This window comes from Barbus barbus (genome assembly GCF_936440315.1).
Source record: "Barbus barbus genome assembly, chromosome: 41".
NCBI classification, from domain to species: Eukaryota; Metazoa; Chordata; class Actinopteri; order Cypriniformes; family Cyprinidae; genus Barbus; species Barbus barbus.
Genome location: NC_136719.1, coordinates 16,715,304 through 16,738,843, shown reverse-complemented (window position 1 = coordinate 16,738,843; position 23,540 = coordinate 16,715,304). Strand labels below are relative to the sequence as shown.

The following is a 23,540-nucleotide window of genomic DNA, read 5'->3' as shown; positions in this document are numbered from 1 at the left end:
ATCTTTTTAGTAAAAGGGAAGTTTAAATATTTTGAAATATGCCTGAGCTCGTGAAAGAGTCAGCATCTAAGAGCTTAACTACTGTCTCTTGTACTTACGCCATTTATTTTACATTCATACACTGAGATGTAATCTTTAGATTGAGGCAGTTTTAGCATTGCAGCAGGCTATTAATCACTACAGTTAAAGGCTCAATGTGAGAGTGACCAGATGCCAGAAGGGGAAATTCTCCTGATGTCCAGTAGGGGGCGATGTTGGAGAGGCTGGAAGGACAGGCTGACCTCTCTCTAGGACACTGCTGAAAGCACACTGCAGTGTTTACACCATTGCCTAATGGAATACTGACATTTACAAGAATTCACTCCCACAGACTGTAATATATATAGGCTTCTATTGAGGTATTATACTAACAGCTGTCATCAGTTGTGGGGTTTAATTCAATGTCTTTTGACCTTTGAATATGATTTGATTTAAAATGAGCATGCACAGAACTGAACCCTAACTTCACTTTACATTTATAATTATTCGTTTTATAATATATTTTTTATATTTTATATAATGTCTGCCAAATACATAAATTCATAAAAATGTATAAAAATGTTTTACTATTTATTTATTTAATATAAAATGTGCTCATACAGTTTTGTTTGAAAGTCTATGGTTTGTTTGCAAGTATGTTTGAGTCTATTGAATCAGTTCATCCCAAGAAGTTCCCTCTTATGTAGCATTGGAAATTTTGATGAATTCTAGTGAATTTGTTACTGTAACTCAAATCAAAAGATTCATACAAATGATTCACTGATTCAAGTCCCTTTTTTGTTTATTCAAAACATTTTTTTTTTGTTGCAGCAAATATACAGTTTTGGTTGAATTATAAATTAAATTATTGGATAGAGAATAGTTTTTGATCACAAAGAAAACAAAAATAACGACTTTATTCAACAAATTCTTCTCTTCCTTGTCAGTTTTCGACGCGCGTTCATGCATGCGTTGCGGTACTCTACTCTAGTCGAAGACTAACATGGAAATTGTTGAATAAAGTCATTATTTTTGTTTTCTTTGCCCACAAAAGGTATTCTTGTAGATTTACAACATTAATGTTGCACCACTGATCATATGGACTATTTTAATGATGTCCTTACTACCTTTCTGGGCCTTGAACATGGTAGTTGCATTGCTGTCTATGCAAGGTCCGAAAGCTCTCAGATTTCTGCAAAAAATATCTTAACTTGTGTTCCGGTCTTGAAACGGAGTGAGTAATTAATGACAGAATTTTCATTTTTTGTGTAAACTATCCCTTTAAATCTTCTTATTTATAGTTAAATTTTATTTATAAAAAGATATTACTCCTTATGTAACTTTAATGTTGGTAGTTTTTACAACTTCTTGTTTGTGGTTTGTTATAAACAAGACTTTTTTAAATCTCTAAATTAGTTTCAAAGTAGCTTCCCCAGCGCTGCTTATAAACATACGATATGTCAGCTGTGCCGAGTTGTTCCGTCTGGAATCGCATTCATGTTGGAATGCAATGGCCTGATCAAACAGACTTGAAGCTGTAATAGTTCAAAGTATTTTTCAAAAATTTGTGGGTTTGGCCAAATAAATATTTTGCTTTGTAAATTTCACCAATATCAGATGCTTTTGATCAGCTGTAGATAGAGCCGGGGTGGACCACAATCTTCCATTCCTCTACAGTCCAGCTGTAATCTGTCTTTAATGTGATTTGGCTTGTACCTGCCTGTCTGAGTCTGCACTGAGGCACCTGAATAATTTATACCAAGCAGCTGGTTGTGGTGTGGAAGTGCAGAAAACCTCCCTCAGACACTCGCTTATTCTGCAGAATTAGGAATTTCAGAGGCGTTAAATTGGGCGGCTCGTGCGCCAACTTGTTGCATCTCACCTGCAGCCTCCTTCGAGTAAAGCCTTGCTTTCTTTCAAAAGGCGGCGTTTATGCGCACAGCTTGGCAATTTTCCTCACTGAGTAATACAACTCCACGTGGACTTTTGGAGTTGAAACCTTTTGGCTGAGTGCACCTTACCTCTGATGACCCCCTCGAAAAACTGTAATTTTTTACCTTAATAGCTGGAAGATATCAATCACAAGGCATTACAAGTTCAAATATTTTTAGTAGTTTTATTAATTTAGCCCGGGTCGCTGCTGTATTGGTTCCACGTGTTACAGAGGTATGTGGCAAGAGGACCGTCATGACGGGGGAGCCAGAGGAGGGCTGAATTCTGCAGCTTGTGCTTTTGATGGAATGAGGGAGTGGAGGTTGATTTGGGGAGTGAGAAAGGAAAAAAACAGAGGGAGTGCATGACATTCTTAGTGCATCTGGGCAAAATAAGCAGTCAGTGAGTGAGCATGTAGAACAGAAAGCGGAAGGAGATCAGTGAAAGAGAGCACAGGAAAGGACGACGGAATTTATTATTGGAGTAAAAAAAAATGGGAAGGGAAGGAAAGAAAAGCAAGTAAGAGGCAGAGGAAAATGAAGAGAGAGCATCCAACCAGGAACGTAGTCTTGGCTTGCTGTGAAGTGTCAGGAAGGATGGAGGGAGGAATGGAAGGAAGGTGGATGAGATTAAGCAACGGAGAATGAGAAAACAAACCATAACGGCAAGAGTGACGACCGACTGTGGAAAAGAAGCAGCAAAACTAGGAAGAGAGACAACAATTAATCATATCGTAGACCTGCAAACGCAAGAATCGCTCACTGACGTCCCCAGAAGGGAGCACAGAAGCTTGTGAATGTGGGAGAATCAGGTGGTGTGGTGGGACAGCTAGGATCCCTTCTGGATGAGTGACACTCTCACACACACCCTCCAACACACAAACACAAACTCCCTCACGGAGGATCCAATGCAGCTGCGAGATCCAAGCGCTTCTGAGGATAAGAAGGTGAGTGCCCTCCGGCTATAGCTCAGACAGAGACGTAACAAAGCGGAGTACTTTACTCTGTTTAAAGCACTGGATGCCGAACAGCGTTTGTTAGCTTTGTGAGATGTTTTATCTGGCGTTGCACCACCTTCTGTATTTGAACGTAGTGCATTTTGGGCTTGTGGTGTTCAGCAGGCTGAAACACTCCATGGTTTGTATTAACTGACATGGGATCTTGTATTGAAAATTTAAAGAGAGACTCTTGTGATTTAAAGTAGACCATTTTTTTAAATCCAAATTTAAATACATTATAATAATGAATGGGCATATTTCCTTTAAAAGGATAGTTCACCCACAATTATTTGTTCACCTTTATGCTGTTTCAAACCTGTATGAATTTGTATGGCAGAAAACAAAAGATATTTTAACAAATGTTTCGTGTTTTTGTCCAAACACTCTCATAAAAAAAAAAATCTACATTTTAGATACTAATGTGTACACTTTAGGTACTATATGTACCTTTAAGGTATTGATATGGACTTTTCAGGTACAAATGTAAACCTGTTGAAGAGTCAATGACAGCTTTTGTCCAAAACAACATTGGACCCCACTGACTTTTTACTGTGTAGAATAATGGCTACTTTACAGTATGTTTCACAGAAGAAAGAAAGTCATAAATGTTTGGAATGGTATAAGGCTGAGTAAATGAAGGCATAAACTTTCCTTTTAAGGGGTCATTAAAAGGTCTGTGCTTTTATAATGAGAAGAATCTGGCTATTTTTGAACAGTTATCAGTTTGTGGGATGTGGTTTTCCAGAGGGAGCATCAGGAGGTCATATGACAGACACTGTGCTTGCCAAATGGATAAATGTAACATGCGCTGATAATTGCTCGCTTTGATAATTAGTATACTGTAGATGCAGTGTCTGCCAATACTATAAAAACAGCATGTAAGAGAGGTATTGATAAAACCAGCAATGTTTCACATACTGGCCTTTAAATGGATAGTTCAAAAATAACAATAATCTTTAGTTAGATTATTGAAGCATCCTCATAAGCTGTATCAACATCATTTGCGTTGAAGGAAATTTGTTGGGATAGTCATGAGCCAAGATGTCTCTCTTTTCTGAGAAAGTCGGAGGAGTAAATCACCACCAGCAGAAGACCACTTCAATGCAGTGCTATTTTTACTTCACGACGTGAAGCATGATGTACCAACACCCAGGATTTTGAGTTGAAATGCAGCCAGTAGACTTTAAAAAAAGACACAAGCCTTTAAAAGTAATCTTTTTCTTATGAGAGGCCTTTGATTTTTTCCCGTGGAGCCCTTCGGAGCCCCTCCCTCGTCTGTTTCCTCGCCGAGCCTGTTAGTACTGACAGTTGTATCTATTGATGTGTTCTAGCTGGAGGTGTTCTGATTACCCAGCTAACTGCCAGATTCACTTAATCCTCTGGAGATTCATGAAGGCAAAGCCATAGAACAACATCATTGTGGATAATCCAGTGCCTGTCTGACTGATGTAGTGTGGACTTTGCACATGCACAACGGCATCAGGGCGCTCCACGGATACAGCGGCGCAGAAACGAGTTTTCAGGCCTGTGCCAAAAGAGATAAGAGGCAAAAATCTGAGGAAGTCCGGTGCAAGGCCTGCTAACTCAAAAATGGTGTGCGCTGTCACCCTAAACCACATCTCTGCTCTCTGTGTGTTTGCTTCTAGTTGGGGGGTTGCTTGGAAACGATCTGCAGATTTTCTAAATGTTTTTGTTTGACTAAGAGAATATTAATTTCAGCATCTCCCCGTCTTTCCCAGCCAAGAGAAGATGTTCCAAACTGGCTCGTCTTAGACTATTGTTCTTAGAAGTTGGAATGAAAAACAACCATTATAGATATTTTGAAAGGTTAAACATTTTCTTTCTGTAACTAGATGTACTGTATCACTTTCCACTTCATTAATCAAAATAATAAAATAAAGTTAGCCAAAAAATGAATTTGTTGTAAATGTACAGTATGAAGTCAAAATGTTCAATTAAATAAAACTATATCAGGCAAATAAAAATGGCAGGAATCCTATGACAATAAAGCATTGAATGCAGACCACAAGTCCAAAAGATTTTTGGACTGCAACCACCAGGCTTTGTGCATTAAGCTGGTCATAAACAGAGGCTTAGCCATTGGCGCTATTGGTTGTGGTACTTAGGATAACTGGTTACATTTATTTTCAAATCTGACCTCTTACATCACAGAGACTATTTAAAGAATAGTGTGTGTGTATGTATTATGTACATAAATATTATATAAATAACTGTTTAAATAATATATTTAATATATTATAGAATATAATTTTTTTAAACTAATAAATATACATTATTAAAATCAAAAGTTTTATGTTTAATGGACCTGAGCTAACATTTATTAACTAGTATTAAAATACTGTAAAGAGACCTTATTGTATAGTGTTACCAATATATTTGTAATATTTAAGTCATTTAATTATATTTTTTATTTTATTCCATATATTAATTATATATATCCATATATGTATTATATATTATATACATAAATATGTATTATTTTTTGTTATGCACATAAATGTAATGTGATTTAAACAATTATTGAAATAATGCTTTTAATTATTAATAATATTAAGAACAAATTGTTATTAAATAATAAATGAATAAAGATTTCATGCTTTTAGGCCTATATCCTGTAGATTCTTTTCAGGAATGTTTTCTTATGCAGGTTACATGCTTGTTTAGAAATGATTTAGTGTAGTGTGACCTCTTAAAGGTGAGTAATTAGGTTGTCTTCATTTATTAGTGAAGCCATTGATATTTTGTAACTGAATACAGGGCCGGGCAACATTTGTGCAGGAGATGGAGATTTGCTGCTCACACTGACTTGATCTCACAGGTGTCCTGACTCTTTGCACCATATGGCCGCCCTTAGCCATGTTCTGCTGCCACTGTACTGCCACCTAGACCTTTCCATCAACATGATTAACGACCTTGTCTATCTAATGGGAGTCGGACCAGAGTTTTGTTTCACACGTCCTTTCTCTTTTCCCTTTCCCTCTTTCTCTTTCTCCTGTTCTGTATTCAGATGGATCCTGTTCAGAAGGCAGTGATCAACCACACCTTTGGAGTCCCACTGGTGAAGACCAAACGGCCAATCATTTCCTGTAATGTCTGCCAGATCCGTTTCAACTCGGAGGTAAGGTATCTGATATTGGACCGTTTGACTTCATGCATTTTTGGTGTCTTACTCAAATGGCTTGCTTTATTGAATACATGAAATGGTATATAGCGTTCTTCGAATGAGTTTTCTATGTAATATGAGCGTTATGTTTATACTGCTGAGATATTTTGCACACTCTGCTTTCTAGTCCGGAAATAGCCAACGGCAAATCCTCTTTGAAGTACTGTATCCGCAAAGCACATCAGAGTGGAAGCTTACAGCACAAAGTGTTTTTTTTTTCTTTTGACGATTAAAATGAGTTTTAAGAAAATCTCTCTCAACATAAAGTCTTAATTAAGATATTATTTCCACAAGTAAGAACTTCCTATGAAAACAACTTCCAACTTTTCCATTTCAGACTTGCCACAGTCATTTATTGCAAGATCCGTATCGCACATTTTGACGTTCCAATATTCCTCATGCATCAATGAAAGCAATTATGATAGTTGTTTATGCACCAAATTGCTGTTACGCTTGTTGGGGGAGAAACTTTAGCCTGAAATATTCTGGGCTGAATTCGGTAGCAGCTGTGGCAGACATTGTGACATGTGTGAGATTAGTAACGGAGCAGGACCTGGGCCCCACTAGCCTGCGCTATTTTTACGGACGAGAACTGTAATCATGGGCAGAAAGTAGCTTTCTTGGTGTGAGCCTGTAATCTTGGCCCTCCAGTCGAGCAGATGTATGGCCTTCTTTAAACCACAGCCACAGACAATGAAAGACAGGGAGAAGATGGAAAGGCCAAGCCTGCTTGTGCCGACCTGCGAAATTAGCTGTTAGCCCAGCTCGCTTTTAATGATTTATAGGGAAAGAATTTGAGACAACTCAGCAATTCTGTGAAACAATTGGATTTAAGAGTTGTTGTTAGTTCAAGGGAGGTGAAGATTAGATTGAAGTTTTGTACTACAGTTATTTTCGTCATCTTATGTTGCTTTGTTTAGGTTCACAGTAAATATCCTAGACGGTTGCTAGTTCAACTATAAATTCCACATCCCAAAGTGCCATCCAAAGATGTCTTTAGTTTACAACCCAGTTCATGACCCTTAAGTCAAACGAGTTTGACACATATACAAGCGTGCTTGTAAATAATAATGCATGCTGTTCAATAAACCTTAAGCCCTAGACTGCTGATTGGACATCTCTGACACCCGCAGCTGTCCTGGTTTGTAAAAGATATTCGTATTTTTTCAACACCCCTGTTTTTACAATGCCTCCCTGCTTGCCATCATTGCATTTAACGATACACAAATTTAAGCACGTAGCACTTTCTATGAAAAGGGTAGAATATGAGGGCTGCTTTTTTTCTCTTTATTCATTTGTTTGTTTAGCTGAAAATTTTGTCTTCATTTACTCATTAGAATCTCATGTCGCTTCAAATATGTACGATTTTTTGAAGAATACTGATTACCAAACTGTTTTTGGTTACCTTCGACTTCCATTGTATGAACAAAAACAAAACACAAAGACATTTCTCAATTTTTTTTCAGTTTTGTTTGACAGAAGAAAGAAAGTCATGCAGGTTTGAAACAACTTGCGGGTGGGTAAATGATGACAGAATTTAAATCTTTTGGGTCAACTATTCCTTAAATGCCCATTAAAAACCCATTAATCTAATGACATTATTTATGCAATTGTAACTGACCCTTCGCAAAGACCCGCCCCCTTTCGTGACTGTTGCTATTTCCGACATGCCATTCTCAAGCCACACATCATGCTCTCACTCAGTAAAAAATACATCAATGAGCAAAAAGGACACAGACAATGTGCCAACAGACAAGACAAAGCAGGTTACTTTAGGTATGAAACAAAGTCTCAGCTTTAAAATTTCTTCATTTTTTAAGAAATTGTAACAATAAATAGTGTTTTGTGGCTCTTTAATGTGTCGTGACAGATCACTATAGCGCCTCAGTTCAAGCAGCATGTGAATCGATGTCTTCCTCTTTATTAATCATAGCATGAAGTAAACATATGAACATGAGAAGAAATCTTGTTTCAACTGTAGAAAGACTTTTTTTTGTTAAAGTCCACCAACGTTAATATACTCTCCTGTCTTTTTTTACAAGAAAGACTATGTCAAAGCAGCTTTACAGTATTAAACAGGGCAATAGTGTGTCGAGATAGTTTTCCATTGTACTCTGGCCAGACAAAACCAGCAGTTTAATTCTAGGCTGCAGCAATGTCAGATTGTGCAGAGGACTCATCTGGTGCCCGTGGTCTTGTCCCGATGGCCGCCTAGGTTATGATTGGTCAGATCACCTGTCAATAAAACTCCCTGCGAAGGGTCATTTGCAGGGTAAATCCATTCATGCCACTTCTGAGCTGTATATATATATATTAGTGCTGTCAAAATGAGCGCAATTTAACATTCACATTTCCTTTTAACGCGTTAAAATTATTTCATGCCGTTAATGCAGGGGCGGAGCCTAGGGTTGGCCACCCCACTTCTAACTGCTGTTTCTGTCTGTTTTTTCTTGACAAGAAGTGCATTTATTTAGTCGTAGAACGTCTTTACAATCACATCAATCCGGAGATGTTTCAGATGCGTACTTCAACTTCACTTTAGCAGCAGGTGCAAGTCAAATGAGCGCGGAAACCTGCGCGCGCTGTAGCCTGTATCAATTCATATCAAAGCGTGAAATAAACTACGAGCATGCAATGCCGTGGTCAGTTAAGGCATGAAGTTACCAAAAAGGAAATTAAGGCTGCCTTAAAACTGCACATGCATGTAATAGCCTATCTTATACACTCACCGGCTACTTTATTAGGTACACCTGTTCAATTGCTTGGTAACACAAATTGTGTTGGCAGCAACTCAATGTATTTAGGCTTGCTGAAGTTGGTGAAGGTGGTGGTGTAATGGTGTGGGGGATATTTTCTTGGCACACTTTGGGCCCCTTAGTACCAACTGAGCATCGCTTAAACGCCACAGCCTACCTGAGTATTGTTGCTGACCATGTCCATCCCTTTATGACTACAGAGTCGTCTGATGGCTACTTCCAGCAGGATAATGCACCATGTCACAAAGCTCAAATAATCTCAGACTGGTTTCTTGAACATGATGCTGAGTTCACTTTACTCAAATGGCCTCCACAGTCACCAGATCTAAATCCAATAGAGCACCTTTGGGATGTGGTGGAACGGGAGATTCACATCATGGATGTGCAGCTGACAAATCTGCAGCAACTGCGGCAGTTCTAAAGGCAAAAGAAAAGCAAGGTGTACCTAATAAAGTGGCCAGTGAGTGTATACGAGTTACATTAAGAACATGTGTCTGAAATGGTTTACAAAACTGTCCTGGAGCATCCCAGCACAGTCTCACTCATCTAACACACCCGATTCAACTCGTCAGCTCATTAGAAGAGACTGAAATGGGTCTGACCTGAAATGGGTCAGAAAAGGTGATGAGAGTTGATACGATGCGTGTCAGATCCGCGTCATGTTCAGTAGCGACATAGACAAAGAATAGCTGAAAAAAACCAACTTAATAACCAGCTGCTGTGATGTCTGTTCATCAAGAACAAAAGAAAAAAAGAGGAAATCAATAACTTTTACATAGCTGTAACTATTTATCTGCATTTAGTTTAGAATTTAGTGTTTGATAACTTTATTCAATTTCTGTATATTTCTGCAGAGCAGCACAGGTAGCCTAGCTAAATATAACATTTATTATAATGGGTTCATGTGAAGATTGTTTTAAGTTCACTTAAATTAGAAGTTATTTTTAAAGTCTAATAAATGTTAAAATTGATAGCTCTTAATTATAATGTAATGTTTAATGGCTATAGCCAATGGTTAAATATTATAGGGGAATTTTTTTTTAGAGGGAAATAAGTTTTACTTGGTATCAGTGATACTGGCCTTCAGTCATAAAAAAGATGCCATTTAAACAAATATTAAAATTTTACATTAATTTTAAGATCGAATGTGAAATTATTGCGATATAAAAGTATCTTTAAAAACTTGAATGTTAAGTGGGATTAATCGTGATTAATTTCAGAAAAAATGTGAGATTAATTAGTAAATTTTTTTGAATCGATTGACAGAACTAATATATATCTAAATACTATTTTTATAATGTATGTGCATTTATTTATATAACACAATATTGTTTTTAAATGATCTTTTGGGGGTAATTCTGGGGGTACGATTTGTGAAATTTGATTAATTTGAATTTAATTAGATTAATCGCCACATTGTGTATTAGAATAAAAAATTTTATCGCTTGGAAGCTCTCTCTTTATATATGTAGTTCTCACAACATTGTAAAAATGTAGTTTTTTTGATTGTTTTTTAATGTACTGTATCTGTGGAAATTGCCACACACACACTCATCATCCCACAAACAAAGTACAAACTAACACATTCTTTGATCAATGTCCTAACAATTTTAACTCTTGTTTATTTTTAAAGTTGTCAGGCATCAAATGTTCACGTTGTCCAATCAGCAGTGAGCGAAAGACAGAGAGATCAAAAGAAAAGACATCAAAGAATTGCGAGTTCTGATGTTGTAACATTGTGATGCGTCTTTCATGCATCGTTGCACTAGAAATGATTCAGCTACGTTAAGAGATTAAAGTATACAATGCCATCTTTCATTAAATGGTTACACAGAGCAATGAGTCTACATTTGTTCCTTGAAAATATCTATTCCCTCGCCTCCTTCCCATCATCATTTCACGCTCCATTATGGATTCATAGATTCCTAACCCCCAGTGCCGATAACTGAGGACATTTGTAGTGGAAAAAGCAGACTATTGGCTGCCAGCGTGTGTTATCTGATGCATTCATCAAACTAGGGGCTCAAGAGTTGTGTTATGCTGTGCGTCCCTCTGTCCCTTTCACTCTAGTGCAAGATGGAGGTATAACCTTGCCACGCTGCAGAAGTGATGTCACCATATTGTGTCACTGTTTCTGCAGGACAGGGTTGACTGCGCGTCCCTCCCCCTGCTAGAGCTGCAGTGGCCCACCGCTGTTGCACAATTTCCGTCATTCGCTGACTGGTTTTCCATCACTAGGGCAAATTAACCTTCCATGTGCGTGTTGAGCTTCGGGAATAGCCACAGCTGTCAATCCTCCTTTTGCAGCCCTTTCTCATTTTGTTGTTGTAATTTGTATTTTTGTTGGCGTATGTTGTGTTACATACTGTTCACATTCGATGAGACAGTGGTTCGATGAGACAGAGACAATCTGTGTCCTAATTTGTCCTTGGAAAAGTTTTTTGTGCTCCCTGTTTTTCCATCGTTGTGCTTAGTTTTTTTTTTGCGCTCTCAAAACCAACTCATCTGTCAACCCTGTGCCATCTGCAAGAGAACTTCCTCACTTCCTTATTCTATAGATAGCGCTGCATTCATACGAGCACTTCATTCTCATTGGCACATCATGGATTTGGCTTGATACTTGATTTGCATTCATATCTAATGGCTTCACTCATAATGTATGCCCTCTCTTGTAAGTCGATTCATTAAGAAAGCATTCACTGAGAATTTCAATGATTGGATTCTGTATGTGGGTTCAAAGAGATAAAACGTGAAAATTGGGTTTGTATTGCTAAAACTGGTCTGCTTATTTTATTGAATTAGAGTTAAGAACTGGCCAAAAGAGCTTGGCTACAAGATAGTGTCATTTTATCAGACAGGCTGTCACAAACTTATTTACAGGAAACAAGCGACACTCAATTCCATGAACGGTTCTCAAACATAAATTCTTCCACCAGTGTTGAAGCACCACTATACTAAAATACTCAGACAGAGAACTGTACTGCTATTCAGCGGTGACACAACAGCATTACTGAATTTACAGCATGAAATAGACTGCATGAACAGTGTAATCTGATTGCTCAATAAACAACTCCTATGAACCTTTTCTTTGTAGTGAATCAAAAAACATGCTGTGCAACCAGTGAGACTCCTTAAAGGTGCAGTAGGAGATCTTGGAAAATACTAACTTTAGCCTGATAGCACTGAAAGCATATGTCCCACCCTCCCTGCAAATTGCCGTCCAAGCCACGCCTCCTGAACGCATGAACGCACACACAGACCAGTCGACCAGAGACAACATTACTACAATATATCATGTGTCATTCATCGGTGAGAAAATTTTATAGCACAGTTAGTAAATGTACTACAATAGCAGGAAGGAAGATCAGGTTGTTGATGTTTGCCTGCCATTCTCGTTCTGTCTGCATAGTGTACACGAACGCACTGATGACGTATCCTTTCTGCGCAAACCGGGTGCGCAGAGGTATGCAAATACAAATGCTCGGAAAGAGCGTTTTGATTGGACGATCATTTCTTGGTCCTACGCCTTCCACAGAATATATAAATACATATAAATACATTTAGACCACTTAACTTAATGATTGTTATCGGGGTGTGAAGAGACTTTCAACCAGCATAACAAAAAAATGTTTCTGAAGACAATCACCTATTGCACCTTTAAATAATGACTATTATGAGCCCGTTGTTTTTGGGGAATCAAAAACAGTACCTGACTCATGAACAAATGATTCCTATGAAGGTTTTTTCTTTTTTTTCATTAATTAAAGAACATACAGCGTATACAGTGTAGACTGATTCCCAGACAAATTAATAAGTTTCTTTTTTGTCAGTCAACCAAATACAGCTTGTAACTAACTGTAACTTTTCTAAAGATGCACAAAATGAGTTTTGTTAGTAGTGTTTTTTTTATTTATCAGTGTTTTTTTTATGTTACCACATGTATTGTTTGTTTAGCATTTTTATGTAATATACAGTACAGGAAAAGCTAATTATTTGATTGCATTTATAACACCTGTGTAAATGCATTTTTCAAGAATTAAAAAATATATATATCTATGCAATGATTTTAAAAAACAAACAAAAAATATATTTAGCTCTTATAAGTACAGTACTGAAAGAATCATTAGTGGAACTGGAATCGTTAAGAAGAATCGGAGCCAGAACCGAAAGAGTTAAATTCTTTACAATTCTCATTCCTAGTCACAGACTGTTAAAAAATATATTTGGAATCTCCAGTATTGACATCACTGTAACTCATGGTTGTGATTACCGCCCTAGACTGAGTCTGTTCCTTGCACATGGCAATGGCGTGAATTGTGTTTCTCATTTGTTCTTGGATGCGGAAGTGGATTTTTTCTGCATTTTTTTCTTCACTCTATTGCAAGTCTGATCAGTTTTACATTCCTAAACTCATATACAGGTACATCTAAAAAAAATTAGAATATCGTGAAAAAGTGATTTTTTTTCTTGTAACTGATTTCAAAAAGTGAAACTTTCATATATTTTAGATTCAGTACATGTAAAGTAAAACATTTTTTTTTTAATTTTGATGATTAGAGCTTACAGCTAATGAAAGTCAAAGATCAGTATCTCAAAATATTAGAATATTTACATTTGAGTTTCAATTAATAAAAGGGCTACCAAGCCACTTCTGAACCAGAGACAACATCAGAAGCGTCTTACCTGGGCTGTGGAGAAAAAGAACTGGACTGTTGCTCAGTGGTCCAAAGTCTTCTTTTCAGATGAAAGTCAATTTAGCATTTCATTTGGAAATCAAGGTCCCAGAGTCTGAAGGAAGAGTGAAGAGGCACAGAATCCATGTTGCTTGAAGTCCAGTGTGAAGTTTCCACAGTCAGTGATGATTTGGGCTGCCATGTCATCTGCTGGTGTTGGTCCACTGTGTTTTCTGAAGTCCACAGTCAACGCAGCCATCTACCAGGAAATTTTAGAGCACTTCATGCTTCCTTCTGCTGACAAGCTTTATGGAGATGCTGATTTCATTTTCCAGCAGGACTTGGCACCTGCCCACACTGCCAAAGGTACAAAAAGCTGGTTCAATAGGCCTTTTCGCACCACAGGAACCTTTTCACAGTACCCAAACTAATTGTGGAACTACCCACTTTTTGGCGTGTTTGCACCGTGGGAACTAGGAACTGTTTTAGTTCCTGGAACTCCATTTGGAGGAACTAAATTAGCTCCTACTAGGGCCTAAAACGCTGATTGGCTAAACGCGTATGAAAACGCCCTCACCTGCCATGATTTAAAACACAGTGTAAACATATACTCTGTAAACATTCCATGTCCATTATTGTGAAACCCGCGAGAGACAACAAAAACACAGCTCCGATCACATCGTCCTCCATCCTCCTGTTGTTAACGTCGTTGTTCTTTGTTTACGTTGTTGAACGCAGCGCACAAATGACTTCGCTGTCGACCGGCTTACGTCACTTCCTAGTACCCACTGTCTGTGCGAATGCAACCCTGTAAATGGTACTGGAAATAGTTCACGCAAAATCGTCCCAGTAGTACTGTACTTTTAGTTCTGGAACTAAAGCGGTGCGAAAGGGGCTAATGACCATGGTGTTACTGTGCTTGATTGGCCAGCAAACTCGCCTGACCTGAACCCCATAGAGAATCTGAGAGACACCAGACCCAACAATGCAGATGACCTGAAGGCTGCTATCAAAGCAACCTGGGCTTCCATTACACCGGAACAGTGCCACAGGCTGACTGCCTCCATGCTACGCCACATTGATGCAGTAATTCATGCAAAAGGAGGCCCAACCAAGTATTGAGTGCATAGAAATTAACATACTTTTCAGAAGCATGTAATATTATGTAATATTCTAATTTTCTGAGATACTGAATTTTGGGTTTTCATTATCTGTAAGCCATAATCATCAAAATTTCAAGAAATAAAGGCTTGAAATATTTCACTCTATGTGTAATGAATCTATATAATATATGGGTTTCACTTTCTGAAATGAGTGACAAAAAATATTGACCTTTTTCACAATATTCAAATGTTTTTTAGATGTACCTGTAGGTTGTTTTACATAATTTTTTATGTCTGTGTGATCTCTGTCTGCACCTGTGCTTTAGCCCCATATCTACTGAGCTTTCTGCTGGTTCCTGCCAGAGCCACATCTCCTCTTTCCTCCTTAATCCCAGAGATCTGTGCTCTTTTAGTGCCTCTTTCCCACATCCTCCTCAGTTTCCTGTGTGCTTTAGACAGGCAGCTCCTTCAAACCCCTGAAGGCTTCGATTACAGACCACCAGCTATATAAGGCTCTGTCATCACCAATTACAGCCCACAACCTGCCACAACAGACAGGAAGGGCCAACCTAATGCCATTCCCTCACTGCAAGTGTACCCTAACTATCTCTGAGGGCCTATCCTAGCTGTCTTAATCTCTTCTGTTCCCATGAGTCTCTACGGGGGTTCTTCTAATGTTGTGAGCGTCTGAGCCCTGGATGACACTCTGGTATGAGTCTTTTGGTCTTGCTCCCAGTGTCTGCAGCAACTGTTGTCAACTCATTCTCAGTTTCACACAACAGATAATCCTGCTACTTAATAATCATCATGTTTGTCTTGATGGGATGCATTCTGAAGCCATTGCTGTTTTGGGACGCTGCTGCTAGGTGATCTGTTTGAAGCGTGCTGCTGGGAGGCGCGTCAGATACGCGTTGTGCCGTGTGGCGGCTCCGATCCCCTGTAACGAGGATGCAAACTACAGGCGACAGCTCCTGTGTCAACGTTTCTGGAAATATCTCTTAGTGTGTTCCTGCTAGAGGTCAAGTCAGCGTGATCGATGAGTGGACAGATTGTGCCACATCAGAGATGTGGAATTGTTTATGCAGATTAGAGCTTTCACAATCGTTAAGTGTTTTGTGTTTCCTCTGGTTTTGTGCTGTTTATGCACTAAGACGGCTAAATATATCCTTTCGCTTAACAATGGTTGCATTTTCAGTGGCGTCTCTTCATCTTGACTCATTCAAACACAACGTTAATAGTAAAATCATAGAAGCAGACCTCATATTTATTGTCATATCTAATGATATAACTCATTTTGTCATTTTAATTATACATTATTATTATTATCATTATTGTTATATATAAAGTATAATAATAATAATAATGAGTATTAAAATAACTTATAGTAACTTAAAATTATAACTTAACTTAAAGTTATGATATAATTGATGTAAACTGATATAAATGATTATTAATATTTTACATTCTTCTTAGTATTATCATTATTAAATTATATTAAATCAGAATACATATTACTTGTCATGGGTTATGGTATAAATACTTATATAAATACAAATTATTTGATTGCTTTTAAAACACCTGCATTTCCACTAAATTTTTACTTTTTAAAATATTTAAATAAAACATTTCAAAAATTAAATATTTTTGAATAATATTAAAATAACTAAAAAAATTATAAATAAATTTAAATAATAATAATAATTTTATATTATTATCATTTTTAAATGATATATAGCCAGAATACACAATGTTTGTCATGAATAATGGTTATATGTTATGTTTTTTTTAATAATAATAACAAAAATATGCATTTATTATTATGTATAATGACAATAAAATTGTATTAAAATATGAAAAGTTTTAAAATAATAATTATTGTTGATTTTATTATTTAATTATTGCTATAATATATTATATAGAATGGTTTCATGATCAATTTTAACTACGGTCCTGAAATGACCTCATCTATATTATCTCAACTATTTTATATACAAATTAAATGACACTTATTTGAAGTTTATTTGTTTGTTGTTTTGGGGGCTTTACTTTATTAGACACATCTAGAAGCAGACACATAAACAGTGTCAGTCACAGGAAATGGATTCCATGTGGTCTAATAAAGTATCCAGGGACAAGCATGTAGGTATAAGCCCATTTTATGACTCCTGGACAGGACATCCAGTATCAGATGTCAAATATGGCCTGTGTCCTGAGCTTTAAAAACTTTGTAACTCTACCTGTTTTGTTTGAGTGCAGCCTCTTGTGGATTTTGAAAGTTGCATTTATAGAATGTTTAAGCAGCATTGTCTGTGTTTGTTTCAGAGTCAGGCAGAAGCCCACTACAAGGGGAACCGTCATGCTAGGAGAGTCAAAGGCATTGAAACCTCCAAGAGCCGTCCACAAGAGAGTGACAAACCTCCTCCCAGGCCCGTCTCATCCCCCTCACCAACGGGACCCTTACAGGCCATCTCAAATACTGACCCCAGCAAAACAGGTAAGAGCTTGAGAATAATGTGCACATCTGGTCGTCTCTGCTCACTCACACAGAACGCTTGGGAAGAAAATGTCTTTCCACAGAAAATACATTAAGCTGAAGAATATGAAGCTTTCAATCATAATACAAGGGGGTCTCATCTGCTTCAAAACTCTCAAAATATATGACTGGAAAGCTAGGACACTTAACTAACCCTATGAGACATAAAAATGCCACAAATATTTAATCTTCTCCAAGTGTGTGGTCTGACCTCACTCTTTAAGAAGCAGCCAATTGAACATTCCCAACACTGAAGATCTGGGGTCTGTCACAGGGCAATTACAGCCCCAACTGTACAATAACAGAAAGAGACAAAAACAACATCCCTCAGTCCCAGGCCAAGCTGTAAAATAGCCAATCTATGGTGCATTCCTTGTTTGTCTTGTTGAAACATCTGTTGAAGTCTGGATGAAGGTCTCAAACATGGACCACCTCATTTAGAGCCTAATTTTACTAGAGTGGCGTGACTTTGACCGTCACCGCTTTATTAGGAAGGCCTAGCTGATGTGTTTATGGAGCTGTCTGGAGGACTATAAGGTATTAGAAGCCCATTTGTCTCTGTATCAGAATAAAGTTTGGGACTAGGAGGGCTGAGCTGGAGCAGAGGATGAGCAGTGAGTGAGTTGCTGAGACAAAGAACGTGGATATAAAAAAGTTCAGAGGTATGGGGATTAGCTAAGAGGGCAGAAGGGAAACATCACAGTTGATCTTGCTTTAATGAGAAGTGATTAAACATTGGCAGATCATAATGATGGTGAGATGAAATGGGGGCACAGAGTTTATAAACTGTCAGAGGGTGGGTGACTCCCTCTTGTGCCTGTTATTTGCCGGTCTTCTTTTCCCATTCTCTTTACATCTGTATTTACCCTGCTCTTTTCATGCACCAGTTATTGCCAACCTCAATCTGGATCAAACTATTAGAAATTAGGTAAAAAAAAAAAAAAAAAAAAACACAACTGGTAGATGTTTTATGAGAAGCTTTAAAACAAGTGTTTGAATTTCAGTTTTTAAACATTCATGAACGCCAAAAGAAATCCATATAAAAGTCCTCAGAAGGACCATGGATTCAGTGCCTCTTGCAAGTTTTTAACTCTTCTTTGTGAGTTGGCACCTTTGTATACACACACACACACACACACACACATCTGGATATCTAGATGGATACCATCTAGATACCATCAATTTACACTGTTGTTGATTTTGTTGTAACGTTGACTAACTTATTGCCTTATTACATCAGGATATGTGTTTGTTCCTGTACTCAAAATGATCCGTTAATTAGTTGATTGTTACCCTATTCACACACTTATAATCTGTGAGTGGCATTTTAAGATATTTTATGAGCCTTGTTTGTCTCATGAGTGCGTGATGAATATTCATGTGAGACTGTCAGACAACTAACACTTTGTATTTCTCATTGTACAATTCTCATTCTGAAAACACAAGATGAAGTACATAATACTGAAACCATTTGTATAGTTATTTAATCCAAAAACACTACCATTCAAAAGTTTGAGGTCAATAAGATTTTTTTTCACGTTTGAAAGTTGTCTCTTATGCTCATCAAGACTCCTGTCAGGAAAAATACAGTAAACACAGAAATGTTATTACAATTTAAAATAATTATTTTCTATTGTAATATACTGTAGACTGCTGTATTTTCAGCAGCCATTATTCCAGTCTTCAGTGCCACATGATCCTTCAGAAATCATTCTAATATGCTGAAACATTTCTTATTATCATTTACTGTGCTGCTTAATATTTTTGAGGAAACCATGATACATTTTCAGGATTCTGAGAAATAGAAAGTCCAAAAGAGCAGAATTTAAAAAAAATATCTTTACCACATAGGTAATTGTTAAAATTGTTAAATTAAATGAGACAATAAATTAGTTTAACTCCACAATAGCCATGCAAACTTTTGTCTTGATTTTTTAAGTTTCACAAAAATAACATACAGTATCATATGCAGAATGATTGCCTTATTTTCCACATCCCCTTGTCCTGCTTATGGTCTCTTTCACTGAGGATGGAGGAGGACAGTACAGCCATGTCTCTCACTGAGGGATTTGCCTGTCCAGAGAAAACTGTCTATAGTCCTTAGGCCTAGAAATAATTCCAGCAGGAGAGAGCCAAAACAAACCGGCCATGATCTAAATGTGAAACCAGATACATATGAAAGAATGCCATTTTCCATCCAAAGCTCACTCCCGTGACCCCGACCCCTAGTGGGCCGGTGGCTCGCTTGTTTGTATATCTCGACAATTGCTTTGCTTTGATGCATTCCCATAATACTAGTTTCACAAGAGAGCCTTCATTGAGCTGCCAACCCCTATAGTCCTGACAGCTGCAGTTCCATCTGGACATTGCAATCCCAGGGTGTGTAGAAGTGTGTGTTGTGTGTTTGGGTGAGGTTGTACAGTGTAAAATCATTTTGTAAAAGTTTAGAGCTCACTGGGTGTGTTTCTTTTGATCTTTTTTTTTTTTTTTACTTCCACTGCAGTCAGAGTGAGTTTAAAAGCATGCGATTAGATATCGGTGATGCATCAGGGCTCGGTGCTTGGGCCTAATCACTTTCTCACTTGTCTACACATCTTTCTGGCTGCTCTGTGTGTGTGTGTATTTTTATGTGAAAGCTCAAGAGAAGAATTCCCACGCTTCATAAGAAACACTAGACTGTGTTGGACCTCAGCTGCCGGAGATAATTTATTGATGATTTTGTTTCACGCATCACTAGATCTAGCATCTTCTCAGAGGTAGAAAGACAATACTCGGGCCTGTGGAGTCACCTTTACAGTGGCTATAGAGTTTCAGTTGCTTTCTGCATGTTTCCTTGACTATCAGCAGATGAGTCCTTTACACAATCTGACTTTGCAGCAATTGGAATTGAACTGCTGGTTTCGCCAGAGGAGAACTTGCCCTCTGACTGAGCCTGGTTTCTCCCAAGGTTTTTTTCTCCATTCTGTCACTGATGGAGTTTTACATTCTTAGCTCTTTTACAAAGATTTTAATTCGTGGTTCGTCTAATTATGATGTTTGTTTATTCTTTATATTTAACTTTTTTTTACATTCCCTGTTGTAGGAACACTTTTATCCCAGTGAGGATTTGTTGTAAGGTTTTAATGTGGCTAAAAGGGCCCATAATAACATGGAGACTTGGCAGGATGGTGGGAGGTTTGGCATTGAACTGTTTTAGCACTCTGTTTGTCCCCAAGATCCACTTCTGCACAGTCACTCTGTTTAATGAAGCCATACATCTCCAGCAGTCTTCTACACATCTGGAGATTGTATAGAGGCAGAGGGGCTGCACGACACTCGTCTGGGCCTCCATATTTCACAGCATAAGCTTGAAGTGCCATTAAATTTACAGCTAGATCTTTCTCCATCTCCAACAGCTCTGTTCTATTGAGCTACTGTGGCAGAATCACAACTCTAACAGGCAGATTCTATAAAAGATGACGAGGATCGTTTGGTAAACAGGCCTGCTGTAATGGATGGAAGATGCATCTGGGAAACAGTGATCTGAGCGAGGCAAATGACTGCACCCGACTCCATAATTAATAAGTTCCAAAGCTCATTTGGGCATCTTGTTTCAGGGCTTATTAATCATTGATGATGGGCAGGGTAGAAGTGGGGTAAAGGCCAGCCTCTCTTCTACATGACCCCTAGAACATCTGATCCACCTGCATAGGTCACAACCAGACCCCTGCTTCACCACGTCATACACTGTCTTCTCCGCTACAGCTGTCAGCAGCTGTGAAACCGGAGCAGCATTAATAGCATGTTTAGTTTACTGTCTAGAAACTGAGAAATTGTCCTCGTGGGTTCAGGTTCTGTATGTGGAGTCTGTAACTAAGCTATAATAATTCTACTGAATGCACAGACATCATTTACGCTTTCTGTCATGGCCGATTTAGTCCCAACCACTTGATGAAACTAATACAGACGAAGCGTTTTCCAGTTGTTCAGCACGAGTATACATTCCCGTTGTGTGCTATAATTAAGTGACAGCCCACTAGAATTTGTTAGAATTGGTTATATTTTGTGTTTGCTGTGATTACTATGATATGCTCTTCACCTCCCATTTGCTTTTTGCAGCCATTGCATCAGTTACATCAGAAAAAAAAAACTGTTTCTGCTGCTCATATATATTCATATTAATATTACAAATGTTATATTATGGTGGATTAGAACACAGAAGATCACATATTTAAAGTTAAATCATTAAAACTAAAAAGGTATTATCTAATATGGGGAATTATGGGAAGTTGTGGCCTATTGGTTATCGAGTCAGACTCGTGACCAAAAGGTTGTGAGTTCGAGTCTCAGGTCCGGCAGGGATTGTACAGGTGCATCTCAATAAATTAGAATGTTGTGAAAAAGTTAATTTTTTTCTTGTAAGTTATTTCAAAAAGTGAAACTTTCATATATTTTAGATTCATTACATGTAAAGTAAAACATTTCAAAAGTTTTTTTTTTATTACAGCTCATGAAAGTCAAAAGCATTAGAATATTTACATTTGAGTTTTGTACAAGCAACAAGGATGACTGCAAGCTTGAGAATACTGTCAAGCAAAGCTGATTCAAACACTTGGGAGAGCTTCACAAGGAGTGGACTGAAGCTGGAGTCAGTGCATCAAGAGTCACCAGCTCAGATGTCTTCAGGAAAAGGGCTACCAAGCCACTTCTGAACCAGAGACAACATCAGAAGTGTCTTACCTGGGCTGTGGAGAAAAAGAACTGGACTGTTGCTCAGTGGTCCAAAGTCTTCTTTTCAGATGAAAGTCAATTTAGCATTTCATTTGGAAATCAAGGTCCCAGAGTCTGGAGGAAGAGTGAAGAGGCACAGAATCCATGTCGCTTGAAGTCCAGTGTGAAGTTTCCACAGTCAGTGATGATTTGGGCTGCCATGTCATCTGCTGGTGTTGGTCCACTGTGTTTTCTGAAGTCCACAGTCAACGCAGCCATCTACCAGGAAATTTTAGAGCACTTCATGCTTCCTTCTGCTGACAAGCTTTATGGAGATGCTGATTTCATTTTCCAGCAGAACTTGGCACCTGCCCACATGGCAAAAGTACCAAAAACTGGTTCAATGACCATGGTGTTACTGTGCTTGATTGGCCAGCAAACTCGCCTGACCTGAACCCCATGTGGTATTGTCAAGAGGAAGATGAGAGACACCAGACCCAACAATGCAGATGACCTGAAGGCCGCTATCAAAGCAACCTGGGCTTCCATACCACCTCAGCAGTGCCACAAACTGATCACCTCCATGCCACGCCGAATTGAGGCAGTAATTAAAGCAAAAGGAGCCCCTACCAAGTATTGAGTACATATACAGTAAATGAACATACTTTCCAGAAGGCCAACAATTCACTAAAAATGTTTTTTTTTTTATTGATCTTATGAATTATTCTAATTTGTTGAGATAGTGGGTTTTTGTTAAATGTGAGCCTAAATCATCACAATTAAAAGAACCAAAGACTTAAAGTACTTCAGTCTGTGTGCATTGGATTTATTTAATACACGAGTTTCACAATTTGAGTTGAATTCCTGAAATAAATGAACTTTTTCATGACATTCTAATTTATTGAGATGCACCTGTAGGCGCTCTCTTCCACCTTCAATACCACGACTGAGGTGCCCTTGAGCAAGGCACCGAACCCCCAACTGCTCCCTGGGCGCCGCAGCACAAAACCATCTTGCCCACCAATATTCAGGAAAATGCCACCAGATTCATTGGGAAGTGCTTCATATTGCATCAGGACAATGACCCAAAACACCCTGCCAGTTCAGTCAAGGAATTTATAAGGGCAAAGAAATGGAAAATCTTAGATTGCCCAAGTCAATCTTCAGATTTAAATCCGATTGAACATGAATTTCACCAGCTGAAGAGGAGAGTAAAGGCAGAAACTCCCCAAAACAAGCAACAAGTGAAGTGAAGTGAAGTGACATTCAGCCAAGTATGTTGGCCCATACTCGGAATTCGTGCTCTGCATTTAACCCATCCAACGTGCACACACACAGCAGTGAACACACACACACCGTGAACACACACCCGGAGCAACAATTGGAATTGGCTGCATTAAAGGCTGGGAAAAGCATTTCAAAGGATGAGAGCAAGAGTCTGGTGATGTCTACGGGTCACAGACTCACTGCTGTGATTGTGCGCAAGGGATCTGCAACTAAATAATAGCTTTTAATCTGTTATATCTGCCTTATGTTCAACTGTCCCAATACTTATGTTCACATCAATGAGTGGGAGGAACTCTAAAAGTTTCTTTTTATTTGGTAAAACATATGTGTGTTGAAACGGCTAATAATAAAATGTGACATTCTGTAGT

At 38.1% G+C, this 23,540-nt stretch overlaps 1 protein-coding gene across 1 annotated transcript in view; it reads left to right on the top strand.

Annotated features, from left to right (window-relative positions):
• The first annotated feature begins 2,171 nt into the window (after positions 1-2,171).
• LOC306860560 (zinc finger protein 385A-like) overlaps positions 2,172-23,540 on the top strand; it is a 35,899-nt gene continuing 14,530 nt past the window's right edge. Inside the window, exons 1-3 of the mRNA XM_079402305.1 lie at positions 2,172-2,896; positions 5,976-6,086; positions 16,986-17,157. Coding sequence (XP_079258431.1) covers positions 2,795-2,896; positions 5,976-6,086; positions 16,986-17,157 — 385 coding nt within the window. The 5' untranslated portion in view covers positions 2,172-2,794. The remainder of the gene's footprint in view (positions 2,897-5,975; positions 6,087-16,985; positions 17,158-23,540) is intronic.